This window comes from Alternaria alternata (genome assembly GCF_001642055.1).
Source record: "Alternaria alternata strain SRC1lrK2f unplaced genomic scaffold CC77scaffold_32, whole genome shotgun sequence".
In the NCBI taxonomy this organism is placed as follows: Eukaryota; Fungi; Ascomycota; class Dothideomycetes; order Pleosporales; family Pleosporaceae; genus Alternaria; species Alternaria alternata.
The window spans coordinates 271,370-286,594 of NW_017306221.1; the positions used below are offsets into that span (position 1 = coordinate 271,370).

A 15,225-nucleotide genomic window follows, 5' to 3' on the forward strand; every position below is an offset into this window, starting at 1 on the left:
GAAGAGAAAGAGCAAGCATACTTTCAAGATGCGGTATTGCACCGCGGCTCAGGCATCGACATGTCTATTGCTCTCGATCTCGTCTTTGACCAGCATAGCCTCCGCGTGGCCGACGTACAACCTGCATAATTCACAGTTGGGGAAACGTCAGGGGCCGGCTGACCTTCCGCAGCAAGGAGGCCAAGATCAAGAGCCCATCTTCAACGAAGAGTACGACTTCATCGTCGCAGGTGGTACGTAGTATATATACTCCTGTCCCATCATGAATTGCTCCAGGAACACATTCCATTCGCATTCGCTTGTCAGCATACCTTGATGATTCCACTAACAGTATGCAGGAGGAACAGCCGGTCTCGTTCTGGCGAATCGTCTCACGGAGTCTGGACGTTTTTCTGTGCTGGTCCTCGAAGCCGGTCCTAGTCCTGAGCAGGTCTTATCACACGAATCACCTGGTGGCAATCAGTTCATCAAAGGCAGTGTTATCGACTGGGGTCTTTTGACCACACCACAAGAACACTTAAACAATCGCACCCTGCAGTACCTTCGTGGACGAACCCTCGGTGGGTCTAGCACGACAAATGGTCTTTACTATGCACGAGGCTCAGCCAGCGTGTACGATAATTGGGCCGAGTTGGGCAATCCAGGATGGGGCTGGAACGATGTGTATCGCTTGTTCAGGAAGAGTACAAAGATGAATGCGCCCACTGCAACACCAGAGCTTTCAGTGTTCAGCCAAGATTACAAGACATTCGACGCTGATGCGTATGGTGGAGGGCCACTCGAGCTAGGCTTCCAAGGATATGTCCCGCCATCTACAGATGGTTTCATTGTCGCTTGCAGCGAAGCTGCGAACATACCTATCGTCGAGGATCTCAATCTTGGTGACGGTGTGGGTGTGAAACACGGAACGGCTACCCTTAACAGTATGCTCCGAAGAAGCTCTAGTTACGACAGCTTCTATGAGCAAGCTCGCAACCGAACAAATCTGCGGGTTTTGCATGACGCGCCTGTCACTGGGATCGTTTTCAGCAGCCCATCTGGCAACATGACAAACTCCACTAGCAGCAGACCGCGCGCCGTTGGTGTCAGCTATATCAACCAGCTGACTGGCTTTTCAAGTCAAGCAAGAGCACGAAACGAAGTCATCGTAAGTATGGGCGCTTTCCACTCGCCTCAGCTCCTCATGGTCTCCGGTATTGGCCCAGCTGCCGAATTGGAGAAGGTCGGCGTACAGCCGGTCGTGATTAATGAAAACGTCGGCCGCAACCTCAATGATCACTCCGTGTTCAGTATCATGGCGCGTGCGCAGGATAATGCTTCCACAACCGACATGTCTCGCACACCCCAAAATTTGCGCGCCGCTCAAGAAGCATACTACCAGAACCTCACAGGTCAATACACTGCTCCATCCGGCGTAACGAACGGGTTCCAGAAGCTCACCGAGCAGCAACTCCGTGATATCGGTGCGCAGGCCGTCATCGACGCCGGTCTAGCGAACCAAACACACATTGAATACCTATTTGAGAGTGTCTGGTACCCGTGGATCCCTACACCATATTGGGCACCACTACCGAACGACTCCTACATCTCCGTCACGGCTTCTAGCATGGTCCAGCTATCCCGCGGTACCGTGACCCTCCGCAGTGCCTCCATGTCTGATAGCCCCCTCATTAATAGCAATTACTATGCCGACCCCACCGATAGCGCTGTCGGTATTGCCTCGTTCAAGTACCTCCGCTCCATTCTTCGCCACCCGGCCTTGTCTCGCTTTACAATCGGGCCGAACGCTGGTGAAGTCAGCCCTGGCCCCGCGGTTGCTGATGACGATGATGAAGCTATCTTGGAGTACATCAAAGCGAACACGATTCCAAACTGGCATGCTACTGGTACGAACCAAATGCTGCCGTTGGAGAATGGAGGTGTCGTAGATAGTAGGTTGAGAGTGTATGGCGTTGATGGATTGAGAGTTGTTGATTGTAGCATTGTACCGGTACTTCCGGATGCTAACATCTTGGCGAGTATTTACATGGTGGCTGAGAAGGGTAGCGAGATGATCAGGGAAGATTGGGGTGATGAGATATCTTACTGAAAACGGAAGTATATGAATGTACATCAAAGTATTTCTATGATATTCCTACGACTATCGAGTATGTGAGCAACTGTCTAAATGTGTAGAGGAGTTTGTCCTATCACTAGAATTAACGTTTGCTTCGCGTCGAATATAGGCCTTGCATATAGCCGCTTCTGCATCGTAGACGCCGAGTCCGGTAGTCGTAGGGATATAGACTTGTACGCGTTCTTGATAGGCGTAGATAAACGCCCTAGTAACTCTAGGATATCATTCTGCAATTGCCTTTCCTGAAGTCTATCTGAACCCGATATTTCCTCGCATGCAAACGCAGTATGGAAGAAATCATTGTAGCCAGCATGATTAATGATAGCGCCATTACTATGTTCTTAACTCCTGAATAGCTCCCATACTTGCCTTCCGTCTCTGCTGTCGCCGGCGTTCTCTTCCGTGTTGCAATTTATATGCGACATAGGCTCAGATAGAAGTCGCAAGAGTTTCGAGATGTTCATTCTGTCTCCCTCTGAACGTAGAGAAAGAATCAAACAAGCAAAAGGTCACATGCTATGAATGAGTACATCTATTGCTATCTACGTCGATCTGCCCTTATTGGGAAGACGATGCAAGATATTGCATGCCGACGATCTCATATGGCTTTATTGGTCATAATCTGGTGGTAGTATCTGGAGCATCGGTCCGACTCCCAACGTCCCGTCGTGAAGCGAAGATACCTTCACCTACATCGGACATGTCAAGCGACGTTGTGCAGATGTGATGAGAGCTTTCGAAATGTTGGGGTGTCAATACAACCTCTCCAAAGATCGCCGTTCGCCATGCCGTTATCAAAACATGCCTGCCCACCTCTTGGTGTTACGTTGCTCCTTCGGTATGGCGGGATCGTAAGGTGCAAGCATCTGAGCTTGGCTGATGGATTCCAAAGCGACAACAGCCTCCGAGGTTTGTCCCCAGAGTTTAATGCACAAAGCCGTCCGGTAAAAGTACTTCGCAGCCAGAACGTTAGGTAAGGTCCAGGTGTAGCCATCCTTCCAGTATCCTTGGTGGCGGCACATGCGGACCACATCCAGGCCAGTCTCCGTTGTGGCACTCCATGAGGCTTCGCGCCACCGAACTATCTCGGCTTGTGTCAAGTTGAGACCGAGTGAGCATTGCAGCGTCGCGAACCTGTTAATCGAAGTTTCTCCATACATTTCCATAAGCTTTGTCCAGGCTTTACTCTCACGCATGCACAGCAACCTCATCAGTGCGTCTCCCCAAATTGAGATTGCACTCTTCATATTGCCTTCATAATACGACTTGACTCCAAGTTCCTTGATCTACGTTATAAGATGAAAGCTGTGGTCAAGATCTTCATGCTCATCGGATATCATGCTGTTCCCAAGCTTGACCGCAATATTCGGCATGACAGGGCCCCGAAATTCGACGCTAGCAATTTCTCTCAGCAAGAGTAACGGCTTCAATATCGCCTTTTGGGTGGTCTCGGAAAAGAAAGTGGCAAAGTCGTCCCGATACCATGGGCGTTTATGATCGAGCATCGGGGCTACGTCGATGACCATTGTTATATATTTAGATAGCACTGGAGATATTGCGTCTACTTTCTTAAAGTCACGGCAGAACAGCTCAAGATCGATGACACGAACGATTATACTAGTCGATCGGGAGTCGCATGATTGACCCTGGTATTTGCTGAGTGGGTACGTCGACATAAATATGTCTACCAAATATCTGTATCTGGTCTATCAGTGGGTGTACTTGATGCAATAGTTCAGAGTTTGAGCTAGGAGATCTTGACGTACCCGCTGGATTGCGCTGCACGGTGCCCAGTCGCGACTACCGCAACACCCAGACAGCAAAGGATCTTTCGAAGGGGTAGAGCTTGTGTGAGTCGAACGCGAATGAAACGGTTGGTCTTGATCATGACATCGTGGGCTTCGCGATAGATCTGGCTATTGGTACGAAGGATAGTTGGGTTGTTCGTGTGCAGAAGGTCGACAACATGCAATAAGCCAGAACGGTCGTTGAGAAAGGCGTCGCTGCGCTCTCTAGCGCGGTCCGGGGTAGATCCGAAGGAGCAAAGGAGTAAAGCGTATACCTTGTTGCGCAACTCTCCAGGAAGGTCCATGAAGCGGAAGGGTTGTTCTGCGCGTCTTTCAAGACGGCGGATTTTATCGGAGACCATGTTGAGGGCGTCTCACCAAAGGGGCGCGCGATGAGAAAAGAGGTAAGTGCAGGAGAATTGAGAAAGTAGCAATCGAGCGCTTCGGCTAGAACGATTATAGTTCCCCAGCCAATCGCCAAGCTCTGCGGTGAAACCAAGGGCTAGGAACACAAAGGGAAATCACCGTCCTTCAGTAGCAACAAAAAGACCTAAGCATAGGTAGAGATTGCTGAATCTGATTCTAGAGCTGTTGTATCCATGCGAGTATTGTCTCGCGTTCTCTCATGAGTGCAGCATCCCCCGGTTGCAGACGAAGTGCGGCATCGATGTGTTTCAACGCACGATCTGCATTCTGAGGATTTCCTTCTAACCTCATGAAAAGTGCGTACCGGTATCGCAATTTCGCGAGATGCTGAGCGGATGGCCTGAATTTGTAGCCGGATTTCCAGAAGCCTTCTTTCGTCGACCGAAGGGCGGATATGAGTGCACCTTCAGCCAACATTTCGGAACCAAATGCGAAGGTCTGCATGTTGCCAATCTGGATGTGGGCAATGTTGAGCTGCATGAGAAAATATAGTGGGACTATTTGTGACACAAACTCATCACCTCCACGTCGAACCAGATTTGGCCAAGAGTCAGACTGATGCAACTTATCCAGCTCGTATACAGTGTCTTGCCAACCCATGCAGGCCTCTTGTATGTTGTTGTCTTTGAATATTCGTGTATACCGGTCTTTCTCTGCAGCAAAATCTGCTAGAACAGTTGCAGGGTTGGAATATCGGTCTTCAGCGAGGCTTTGACGAACAGCAATTACCAAGGTATCGTCCACGTGGCCGTTAATCTCGACTGATCTATATCCATACAGTTTGGCCATGAGAGGCTTCAACAGCGTTTCCTGCGTCTGTTTGGTGAAGAAACTGGCGAAGGTCGGCGATGTATTGTTGCCTTGAACCAAGTCTAGAACTGGAGCCATAGTAATGGAAATCCTGACTTTATTAACAAAACCCGAATCGTGTAATTGTACATCGTTCAATGCGTCGCAGAAACTCTCCATGTCACTGTGAAGGATCATAGCGCTGACGGGTTCAAATAGACTATGAGGGTCATGTCCGGGATCATGGGTGATAGAGATTTTCCGCGGGCTTTTGAAACCAATGTGCACACTAAGCACGTATCCTTTAAATTTGTCGACAATTTCTTCGTCAATCGCGATCATCCGAATCGCCCGCCCTTTCAAGGGACCCCGCAGGGAATGACCTCGGGACGATGTGATCTTGACGAAGCGGTTACTCTTAACCATGACATCGTAAGCTTCAAGATATGTTTCCTTCGATGTACGCAGTGTACTAGTCTCGATATCATGTTTGGCAAGTTCCGGAGTGAAGAAAGACGAGGGCTCTATCGTAGTTGGTGGGGGACGGAAACTGCATAGTACGATACGATAGACCTTATTACGAATCTGTCATTTCCGGAGTCAGTGCACGATACATAAATGGAAATCTGGGTGGCTTACCTCGCCAGGAAGGTCACGGAAGCGGAATGAACTCGAAGACGCCGCAGTAGCCATTGTTGTGTAGGAACGCCTGAGGTTGTGCCTGATAATGTCCGATGACGATAGAGCCACGGCTTATCCAAAGATTTATGACAAGTCACACTTTTGCTTGAGATGATGTGGAAAAGCTGATAGTTGGTATCGAGGTATGTAAGGCGGTTGAGGTGTACAGCGCGGGGAAGCTGACAAGCTGAGCTAAGGTTTGACGCTAAAACGCGAAGACACGTGACCTGGCAAGACAAGCTATCGACGCGTAATACGCCTGGTGTTTCACCCAAGAACTGATCGTGTCCATACTTCGATGACTGCTTTGGTGATTCTAAAGATGATGCGTCAGGCGAAGTGATGTATCGAAGCTACTAAATCAGTGCCAGCTCAACCACCGCCGATTCTGTTTTGTCATGCCTCGCCACCGACACGATCTCCAGCCCAGCCTTCGCCGCAAGCTCCCCAAATGTCTTCTCACTGCGCACCTTGCCGCCAATATTCAGGATGAACATGTCGACGGTGCTGGTATACACGCTGGGCTGTTCGGGACGCAAGTACTCCGCAATCAGCACGCGCGAATCTTCCGCGCAAGCCGCACGCACGTTCTTCAGGATCTGGAGGGCTTCGTGGTCGGACCAGTCGTTCAGAACGCGACGTATATAGTACACGAGGGCACCTATAGCATTCGGTCAGCTCATCCTCGAAATGATGTATCGCGAGAAGTCTCGATTTCTATACCTTTGGTAGGTTGTTCCCCGAAAATGCTGGACCCAACCTTCTTCACTGGACCCAAAACAGCGGAATCCTTGTGCTCTGCGACCGCCTCGTCAATAACATGCGGCTGATCCTGCAGAACACATCTGGCCGCGGGAATCGCTGGCGTCTCCTCTAGAATGTCTTTCAACGCCTGTCCTTTACCACCGGCAACATCAACAATAAGCACCCTCTTCTCATCCCCTGCAGCATACGTAGCGATCCAGCTGAAATCGTATACCCCCGTGACAGGGATATCGCCATCAATCGCCATCGCGCCATTCATCCTCGTCGCTAGACCTGGAATAGCCGCCATGATCTCGTACGCCGTCTTGTCAGGCATACCCAGCGCGAACCCACCCGGCGACCGATTCGATCTCGGCGGCTCGGCGAGCCCATTCTCTGCGAAATAGGCTGTCCAGCGCGTCGTCGGCCCCATGAAGAAGTCGAAGAGATACGAGTAGAATTGCGCGACACGCGGGTCTGTGAAGGCCTTTGACGAGGGTGAATGGGCCACGTGTCCGGGTGCCGGGGATGTCAGCACGCCGATGGAAAGTAGGAAAGCCGCGAATCGTTCGATGAGTTTGTAATCCACTTTCAGCTTTGTTGCAAGGTCTTCGAGAGAGATACCCTCATCTGGAATGGCATCGAAGATGCCGTGCTCGACGAAGACGCGCATTACTCCCATCTCAGCCATGGACGCAAAGTATCTGCCGATGGGCGTCTCTGCTAGGGAAAACTCGGAAGCCATGATTGAGTACTGGTTGTCTAAGTAAATGGAAGGGACACAGAATGTGAAGATGGTTTGAGGCATGCGAGACTGCGCGAAGACGTTATATATATCGTACGTCTACAAAGCCAAGAATGCATACATGGTAATCAAGGCTAACCTACTTACCAGCTCCGAGTGGGAAGCTTACACGGCACTAATTCGGTGTTCATTCTCTAATACACAAGCTTACTGGACTCAAGATTCAGTATGCGATCATCGAACCACCTGTAACAGCACTGGTTTTCCCGAACGCATCCCGTACAAGCTCCTGTGCCCAATTAGGCCAGCCTTTCAACCACGATATCGGCGCTCCCCAGCTAGGAATGAAAAGCTGCGCACCGCGTCTCTTAATAATCTGCCTGACAATAACCTCCGCGACCTCCTCCGGCATCATCATAGTCTCAAGAATCTTCGGATCCTGGCCACTCTTCAAGATCATGTCCTCGATTAAAGGAGTGCGCACGAAAGCTGGGTGTGCAATAGTAGTCTTGACACCCGACGCTTTATACCAGATCTTCAATTCACTGGTAAGACCTTCGTGGAACGACAACGCAGCGGTCTTGGTCGCCACATAGTCAGCGTTCGCCGAATTTGTCAGAAAAGAGTTCACACTCGCTACCGTCACAACATGACCTTTGTTCTTCGCCACCATGTCCGGGACGAACTGCTGGACTAACCGCCAGTGCGAGAGAATATTTACATCGAAGATACGGCCGAGAAACTCGCTTGGGGTCTTCAAGATCGTGTGAGAACCCGTGATGCCGGCGTTGTTAACGAGGATTGAGGGACGTCCCAGTTCGTTCCGAATCGTGTCGGCTACCTCTGCTATTGCTGTAGGGCTGGAGATGTCGCATCGGAAGCATGTTAGCAGGCTGTTTGATTTGAACGCATTGGGTGCGTCCTGCACATCGAGCACTGCTACGCGGATCCCGTGCGACGTCAGAGTCTCCGCAATGGCTTTACCGATTCCACTGCATCCTCCGGTAACGACTGCTATCTCAGAAGACCAGTTCCAACCGTGTCCTGCGCGTATCTGCCAGTTATTTGTAGCCCACGCGTTTAGCGCTGTGTTGATATCCCTCATCACACCCACAGTGACCAGAAAACCGAGTGTTCGAATCAGATTGGATGGGTTGATGGTTCCGGAGAAAGACGCTGCTTCCAATGCGTCTCCCCATGTCTGTTCTGGGGTGCACAGCAGTAATCCGAGAATTGTCCCGGTGATGATCGGCTGGAAAGCACATTTGGCGATGAGGGTTAGCCCTTTGAAAGGGAGCTCCACGAGTGCAGGCATGGTTTCGAGCGAATTGGTAGAGAAAGACAAATAACTACCAACGGCCTTGTCTTTCGATGCCTTGAATGTCACGATGCGAGTCGCACGCTAGCATGGAAGGTACCCACTTGATTGGCTAGGCGGTAATCCGGTGGCTTTGGGGAACTTCCGGATGCGACTCGGTGTCTTTCAGCTAGGCGGAAATTCGGTGGCTCTTGCGCTCACCGACAAAATCTAGAGCTTTTCTGGCCAGGCCACGATTCTACTTTTCTGAGATCTGGATAAAGAGGATAACGCCGGGGTAGTCGACTGCTGCAGGGCTTGCGAATACGATGCAGGGCCTTTTCGACCCACAAATAGAGACACCTCATTGTTTAGGGCTTATTGCTGCAACCAAAGTCACTGATATTGTAAGGTACTCCGACAGTGGACCATGAAAAGCACTTCTGAGTATCGATACGACAGTCAACATGTCTTCATGGGACCCAATCCGCAGCCGCCTCATTTTCCAAAGTGGCATAGGCTTCATATACCGCCAATTGTTCATGCACCCTCCTCCAATCGCAGCAGACGTCAAACTTGACGGCCAGACAGCCATAGTCACCGGATCAAATACCGGTCTAGGGCTCGAAGCAGCACGGCAGCTTCTCCAGCTAGATCTCTCTCGGCTGATACTAGCCGTCCGGTCTCAAGCCAAAGGCGATGCCGCGGCAGAAACTCTCCGCGATGAGTTTCCAATCGCTCAAGTCGAGGTCTGGATCCTAGACATGGAAGACTTCGAGTCTGTCTCTGCGTTTGCCATGAAAGGTCAGACTTTAGGTAGGATTGACATTATCATCCTCAACGCTGGTGTGCAGAATAAGGACTGTATTGTCTCGACCAAGACAGGAAAAGAACAGACTTTCCAAGTCAACTACCTCTCGACAATCATGCTAGCTGTGCTTCTCTTACCGACTCTAAGGTCCAAAGGAGGTCTGGGCGGAAAGCCAGCTAGACTTACGGTTGTGACATCTACCACCGCATATTTTGCGGATTTCAATCACGAGAAACCAATTTTGCCGCAGTTTGACGAGAAGTACGATCCTACGAAGTGGTATGCCCGCGAGAAGTTGTTGCAAATGGTTGTTCTGAGAAGACTGGCAACGCTGGTCGACCCGGATGAGGTGATTATCAACACGGTTTGCCCGGGGTTGGTAGGCGATACGGAGATCTGGCGCACCATCAACACAAGTATTGTTTTGAGATACATGTTCTCAGTTTACTTTGCTCTGTTTGGCAGGAGCTTGAAAGAGGGTGCCAGTACATACGTTCATGCCGTGGCAGTCGCAGGGCGAGAAAGTCATGGAGGCTTTTTGAGCGAGTGGGGAGTACGCCCGTAAGTGAAGGTCCACTCGACTGCGTTTCGACCAGTCTTCGCTGACATCATGCTAGATATCCTGTTCTGATGTATTCAAAGCGCGGCGAGGATTTGCAGAAGAAGGTTCTGAGTGAGACCAGGAATCTTTTGTCATCCCTGGACGTCTCAGAGGACTTAATGCATGAGTTCTAGTCAGAAGATCGAAAACTTGTGGTGTTCACCGGAGCTTCCGACCGGCATCGGAACGTTCCGGTACGCGGAATCCACACCCGAGTATCTTTGAGCGGAGCTACGTCCTTCGTCCACGCTGCAATAGGATTGTAATTTTCATCTGACTGGCTGTACGAATCTATTTCAACTGCTCTGTCCTAAGACTCAATCTAACATTCAACGGCGGGTGCACATAAGAAGCGCGCACGGGTTGATCATGCCATGGCTTGTCGTACCACTCGCGATCTACGAGCTCAATATTGTACTTCCACAGCAGCCGGGCCATGATCTGCTTTATCTCGGAATGCGCAAGATTCTGACCAATGCAACTGCGTTTTCCCGTTGAGAAAGGCTGGAATGCCACTTTCTTATCGCCTTCAAAGCGAGGGTCTCCAAGCCATCGTTGGGGAGCAAAAACCTCTGGCTCGGTGAAGTTAGCTGGGTTATGATACATTGCCCAATGCCATATATCCACGCATGTTCCTCCGGGAAGGACGTGTCCGCCGACTACCTCGCCATGGCGTTGGATCAGTCGCGGCACGGAGCCTACAGCGGCTGGGTAGATACGCAGGGTCTCATCTATGACGGCTGTAAGATACTTGAGTCGCTGCGCGCTGAGAAGAGTGATCTGTTCTTCACTATCGAAAGATGAGTCAATCTCTTCTTTGAGCTTGGTGAGCACCTCTGGATGGGTACAGAGTAGGTAAGTCGCCCCGGTAAGTGCGAGTGCAGTCGTTTCGGATCCAGCCACGACGAAGATGCTCGCGTTATGACAGATTGCTTCAAAGGAAAGGCCTTCTTTTCCCTTAGCATGGTCAGACTTCATACCATCGATGAAGTCTGGCCGAGTAGGCTCCAAAGCCAAACGCTTCGTGACCTGGGTACGCATGAACGTGTTATGCTTCAGGATGATCTTCGCAGCAAGGACCTTAACAAGAGGGCCCACCATTGCCTCCAACAACGGATATGCCCGCCGAAAATGCGCCATATCATGCTGCGCAACGAAGAACTCTAAGATCGTCGCAATCCACGGGTGGAAATCTCCCCGCTCCAGGTTCCCAAAGGACTCGCCGAAGCTGAGATCACCGATGATGTCAAACGAGAAATAATTGTACCACTTGGCCAGATCAAGGGGTTGTCCTTTGGCACAGTGTTCTTCAAAGCAGCTGAAGAGGTTGTTGACATGGTGCCGAATAATGTGCTCCTGGCGCTGCATCCCTTGCGCCGAAAATCCCGGGGCTATTAGTTGACGTTGGTATGTATGAGTCTCTGTGTCGGCCCCAATGATACCTGATGCGACTTCGGCTACGAAGCCTGGGTGTTTGAGGTTTTCCGGTTGGCCGGGCTTACGGTGTCCGTAGACCTCTTTCCATGCTGTTGCGTGGAGACATGACACGGAGTTTGGACTTGTGCGGACGACCCCGCCATACTTCTGATGCAACTCGAGGATTTGTTTATGTGGCGTATCAGAGATGGATGCCAGGAAAAGCGGTGTAGACGAGATAGACCACAAAAAAGGGCCAGGTACTTGTTTAAGTGGATTGAGGTAAAGGTTGTAGACAACAGTCCAGAGAGTATACACTACAGCCTGAAACGCAGGTCAGTGGACTTGTGTCTTACATGGTGTTCAGTTGGGTTCATTACCACGCATATAGTTATTCCCATAATTATCCAGATCGAAGATAGCTCGTCATATCTGGCGATCCCTCGAGTGAACCATATTGTTGCGGTGCCCATCGCGCGTATATGGAAGCACGAATGTTGCGAATAGCTGTTCAATACGCGTAAGGAAAGTGTACGTTGATACCTATCCAAGCATGGGATTGGTGGGTATATCTGCTTAGTAGGTGTCTAGTAATCGGCCACTCGTATTCGCGGTGTGGTAATGCTCATCCGTGAGCAACGTCTTGCGTATACGATATACGATATGCGGAAGTTGTCGGTACCCAGTACCAATGTGGACTAAGGATTATTCCGCGAAGATGTATGACTGAACAACGATCCAACCGAGTACGATGTCGCATGTCTGTTCGGCGTTTTCCACAACCGGCCTACTTTCAGGTCGTAAGCCACCCGCATTGCTCCACCGCCTATGCACGATACAGCCTGGGTACCCAGGTTGTTGGATAAACGGATGTTGTCTTTTCAACTTGTTGACGACCAAGAATGCCCGTCAGACTAAGAGCTTAGTTTCGGTGGTAGTCAGCAGTGGTCTGTGGCACTATGTCGGACATTCGGTAGATTTCTTGCATTACACCGCTGGATAACCTAGTACTCATGCTAACGGTGGCTTGCGAGTCAGGCTGTGGGCACCTGAGTTAGTGCGGACCCTGAACCAGAAGTTCCGATCGGAATTGGAACGTCTGGGGAAATGCACGCCTAGATGACCTGTAGACCGTGACAACAAGGACGTAGCCTAGATTCCAGATGCTGGCGCGATCCAGCGTCAGTAGAAATTTGCATCTAGCATAGTGTAAGGAGTATGAGGATATCATTCCTTGCATGCTAGTCGGATATATCCATCACAGGCTCTGATCGCCCAAAACGCCGGCAAATCTTTCAATCTCAGCGCTAAGCAGTATTCTTGCGACGCGGCACGAAGTTGCAAACTACGGCCTCAGCTGGCTTAAGATTGAGCTCGACCTTGATCTTCATCTCTTCCGTGCCTTTGTCTCCATCACCACCAAGTCCACACCACTCAATCCTCTCAAACTCTTGAAGAAGTCGCACCAGGATATATTGAATCTGAAATCGACCAAAGACTCTGCCGGGGCATTGACGTGGCCCGATACTAAAGGGTAGGTAGTCGCCGTACTTTGGCGACCAAGTGTCCCATCGTGAAGGATCCCATACATCAGCATCTGCGCCGACCTTGGCTTTGTTGCGCTGGAGGCCAGCGACTGAGTAAACAATGATCTGTCCTTTTGAAACCGATATGGGATCTCTCCCATCTGGGCCGCCGCCGACAGGCAGAATCGCATCACTTCTGGCCTCTCGAATGTTGAGGCCGAGGGGGTGGTACATTCTCATGGACTCTTTGACTGTGTTGGCTAGGAGGTATAACTTCCTCAGTTGAGCTGTTGTAGGAATTGCATCCATGCCGATGTGCACTTCAACTTCCTGCTGAAGTCTTTTCCACAATGCTGGATTCCGGGCCAGATGGTATATGGTCCACGTAGAGAGGATAGCACCCGGATCCTTAGAAGCCATCAGGACTGCTATGAGCTGGCCTCTGATAAAATATCGATCATTCGGATGCGTGGCGACCAGATCCTCCACAAGGTTAAACTCTTTCTCTGTCTTGAGATCTGTCTGATTGTTGATCGGCAGAGCCAGAGTCTTTTCGATGAGGTCGTTGATGTAACGCGTCAATTCGCGATAGGCCTTGGGTGCAAAAAGCCAGTCGGGAAACAAATTTGCAAGGCGGCCAAAAAGTAGACGATTGGTATTGTATGTCAGCAGATCTTCCATGGCCTTACGGAAAGGTTGTTGGTTCGCTGATAGTGAGTTTGTGGATTCCCCAAGGAAAACTTGGCTCACTAGATCGAGTTGAAACCTGTCGACCACATCGTACACATCGACCCTCTCGGGCGAGCTTTTGATCAGTTTGAGAAGCTTCTGCATGTGTTCCTCAGCTACAGGTATATCATCCGGACGAACACGAGAGACATGCGGCTCTAGTTGCTCCCTGCTCGTCTTCCACAAAGGGCCATCCGCTAGAATGACGTCAGCAGCTGTATCATGTAGTTTCCGAGATCGCACTCACTTGTAAAGACAGAGTCTCCCAATATACTACTGAACACATCATGTGGCGTCTGCCCTTTAGCAAAGTCCGCAAACTGATCTGCTTGGATAGCCTTGATGTTCTCCGCTCTATCGGTGATGAAAATGTCACCCCCTAGTAGATTCATCTCGATCGTACGACCAGGAGTATTGAGAACTTCCTCGCATACGTATTCAACAAATGTGTTTGAATGTAGACGTTTTACGAGTTTCCAAGCCATATCCAGTCCGAAAGGAAGTTTGTATGGAATGCGCGGAGCATGCGGAATCGATGACTTAGACTTCTTGCCATTGTGCGATCCGGACGTCAGAACTGAGAGGAATATGATCGTGACAATGCCGTAAAGAAGAAGTTTTGAGGAGTCAATGTCCAAGGATATTAGAATGCTCATATTCGAAGTTGCGTGCTTTCTAATTGGAAGTTTCCATCAACGAGAAGGGAGCGGTAAGTTGTGTTTGATGAGAAACGGCGAACATTGGGCGTGAGTGAGTTCCCAGATCTGAACGATTACTGCTTGGTGTCCTGTAGGAAGTCAAAAACTCCAGACTGCAGAAAGACGGCATAAGCACGTATCGCATAGCCTGGCTCTGGCACTAGACTCGTCGACTAATTCTATGATAACAGTCCGAAGTGAGTCCGGGTAGATTGAAGAAGCCGAATTTCGAGCTGGCGCGTATTCGCAGTGATGGCAGTCATGGCACTCACCATCGCGAACGCCCCCGGATCACCACTTCCGACGCTGCCGGTAAACCAGCGCCGTCACATAATCAACCAGCCTAGAGTAGTCGTAATCGGGTCATCACGGCACGAGCACGAAGACAAGAAGATGTAGCTGGCGCGTCGGAGCGTCTCTCGGTTTCTCTGAAGTTCTTACGTGGCTCGGCACGAGCCCGAGCCACGCGCTAACCTGTACGGTGGAGCTTGTCATCAGCCGCACGGTTATCTAATCACCGCTGCAACTAACAGCAAGGCAACTTTCATCGACTAGTCCTCTCGTCTTCTGTCCTCTCAAACACCCCGAACCAAAAAGACCCGAAGCCAGGCAACAACATGGGGTGCTTGCATCCTCTACCTACACGTGGCCCTCCAAGTATCACCGTAGGCTAATGACTCGGGCCTACTTGACCGTTTACTCATGGAAGAACCCGTTCGACTTGTAACATGGGGTGCCTGTAGCGTCGTATTTGCAGATGCGGCTCTCACAGTATCACCGTAAGCTAACAGCTCGGGCTTACTCAACCTTCTGGATGAGGTAGAAACGCTTTGGCCATGACACTATTCAGGAATCAGCT

At 50.4% G+C, this 15,225-nt stretch overlaps 8 protein-coding genes across 8 annotated transcripts; 2 read left to right on the forward strand and 6 right to left on the reverse strand.

The window, feature by feature from the left end:
* Positions 1-28: 28 nt before the first annotated feature.
* Positions 29-2,089, forward strand: CC77DRAFT_948819 (glucose-methanol-choline oxidoreductase-like protein; the record flags this gene model as incomplete). The annotated part of the gene is made up of 2 exons (XM_018535218.1): positions 29-233; positions 339-2,089. The coding sequence occupies 2 exons, from the start codon at positions 29-31 to the stop codon at positions 2,087-2,089; spliced, it is 1,956 nt and encodes a 651-aa protein (XP_018379896.1).
* Positions 2,090-3,402: 1,313 nt separating this feature from the next.
* CC77DRAFT_1067046 (hypothetical protein) lies at positions 3,403-4,265 on the reverse strand (the record flags this gene model as incomplete). The annotated part of the gene is made up of 2 exons (XM_018528948.1): positions 3,403-3,811; positions 3,883-4,265. 2 exons carry the CDS (start codon positions 4,263-4,265, stop codon positions 3,403-3,405), a joined length of 792 nt encoding a protein of 263 aa, XP_018379897.1.
* Positions 4,266-4,375: 110 nt separating this feature from the next.
* CC77DRAFT_567182 (hypothetical protein) lies at positions 4,376-6,049 on the reverse strand. The gene is made up of 2 exons (XM_018532237.1): positions 5,758-6,049; positions 4,376-5,703 (listed from the first exon to the last, which is right to left on the reverse strand). The coding sequence occupies exons 1-2, from the start codon at positions 5,809-5,811 to the stop codon at positions 4,486-4,488; spliced, it is 1,272 nt and encodes a 423-aa protein (XP_018379898.1). The 5' UTR covers positions 5,812-6,049; the 3' UTR covers positions 4,376-4,485.
* Positions 6,050-6,085: 36 nt separating this feature from the next.
* On the reverse strand, positions 6,086-7,345 carry CC77DRAFT_1025877 (hypothetical protein; the record flags this gene model as incomplete). Its single annotated transcript, XM_018526157.1, has 2 exons — positions 6,638-7,345; positions 6,086-6,527 (listed from the first exon to the last, which is right to left on the reverse strand). Coding segments are annotated over exons 1-2 (700 nt in total), but the record flags the coding sequence as incomplete, so codon positions are not given.
* Positions 7,346-7,384: 39 nt separating this feature from the next.
* Positions 7,385-8,624, reverse strand: CC77DRAFT_1025878 (NAD(P)-binding protein). Its single transcript, XM_018526158.1, has one exon. The coding sequence runs from the start codon at positions 8,601-8,603 to the stop codon at positions 7,512-7,514; it is 1,092 nt and encodes a 363-aa protein (XP_018379900.1). The 5' UTR covers positions 8,604-8,624; the 3' UTR covers positions 7,385-7,511.
* A 176-nt stretch (positions 8,625-8,800) lies between these two features.
* CC77DRAFT_567150 (retinol dehydrogenase 12) lies at positions 8,801-10,210 on the forward strand. Its single transcript, XM_018532235.1, has 3 exons — positions 8,801-8,992; positions 9,048-9,957; positions 10,014-10,210. The coding sequence occupies exons 2-3, from the start codon at positions 9,053-9,055 to the stop codon at positions 10,129-10,131; spliced, it is 1,023 nt and encodes a 340-aa protein (XP_018379901.1). The 5' UTR covers positions 8,801-8,992; positions 9,048-9,052; the 3' UTR covers positions 10,132-10,210.
* Positions 10,011-12,303, reverse strand: CC77DRAFT_567165 (trichothecene C-15 hydroxylase). Its single transcript, XM_018532236.1, has 2 exons — positions 11,794-12,303; positions 10,011-11,737 (listed from the first exon to the last, which is right to left on the reverse strand). The coding sequence occupies exons 1-2, from the start codon at positions 11,884-11,886 to the stop codon at positions 10,289-10,291; spliced, it is 1,542 nt and encodes a 513-aa protein (XP_018379902.1). The 5' UTR covers positions 11,887-12,303; the 3' UTR covers positions 10,011-10,288.
* Positions 12,304-12,720: 417 nt separating this feature from the next.
* CC77DRAFT_948756 (cytochrome P450) lies at positions 12,721-14,324 on the reverse strand (the record flags this gene model as incomplete). The annotated part of the gene is made up of 2 exons (XM_018535216.1): positions 12,721-13,865; positions 13,916-14,324. 2 exons carry the CDS (start codon positions 14,322-14,324, stop codon positions 12,721-12,723), a joined length of 1,554 nt encoding a protein of 517 aa, XP_018379903.1.
* Between the last annotated feature and the right edge of the window lie 901 nt (positions 14,325-15,225).

Bases quoted from the DNA above. Each gene is read 5' to 3' on its own strand.
- CC77DRAFT_567182 (XM_018532237.1), bottom strand. From the start codon at position 5,811: ATGGCTACTGCGGCGTCTTCGAGTTCATTCCGCTTCCGTGACCTTCCT. The intron at 5,704-5,757 runs GTAAGCCACCCA...CGGAAATGACAG, and splicing joins TCCGTGACCTTCCTGGCGAG to ATTCGTAATAAGGTCTATCG.
- CC77DRAFT_1025878 (XM_018526158.1), bottom strand. From the start codon at position 8,603: ATGCCTGCACTCGTGGAGCTCCCTTTCAAAGGGCTAACCCTCATCGCC.
- CC77DRAFT_567150 (XM_018532235.1), top strand. From the start codon at position 9,053: ATGTCTTCATGGGACCCAATCCGCAGCCGCCTCATTTTCCAAAGTGGC. The intron at 9,958-10,013 runs GTAAGTGAAGGT...ACATCATGCTAG, and splicing joins AGCGAGTGGGGAGTACGCCC to ATATCCTGTTCTGATGTATT.
- CC77DRAFT_567165 (XM_018532236.1), bottom strand. From the start codon at position 11,886: ATGGGCACCGCAACAATATGGTTCACTCGAGGGATCGCCAGATATGAC. The intron at 11,738-11,793 runs GTAATGAACCCA...CCTGCGTTTCAG, and splicing joins TGGGAATAACTATATGCGTG to GCTGTAGTGTATACTCTCTG.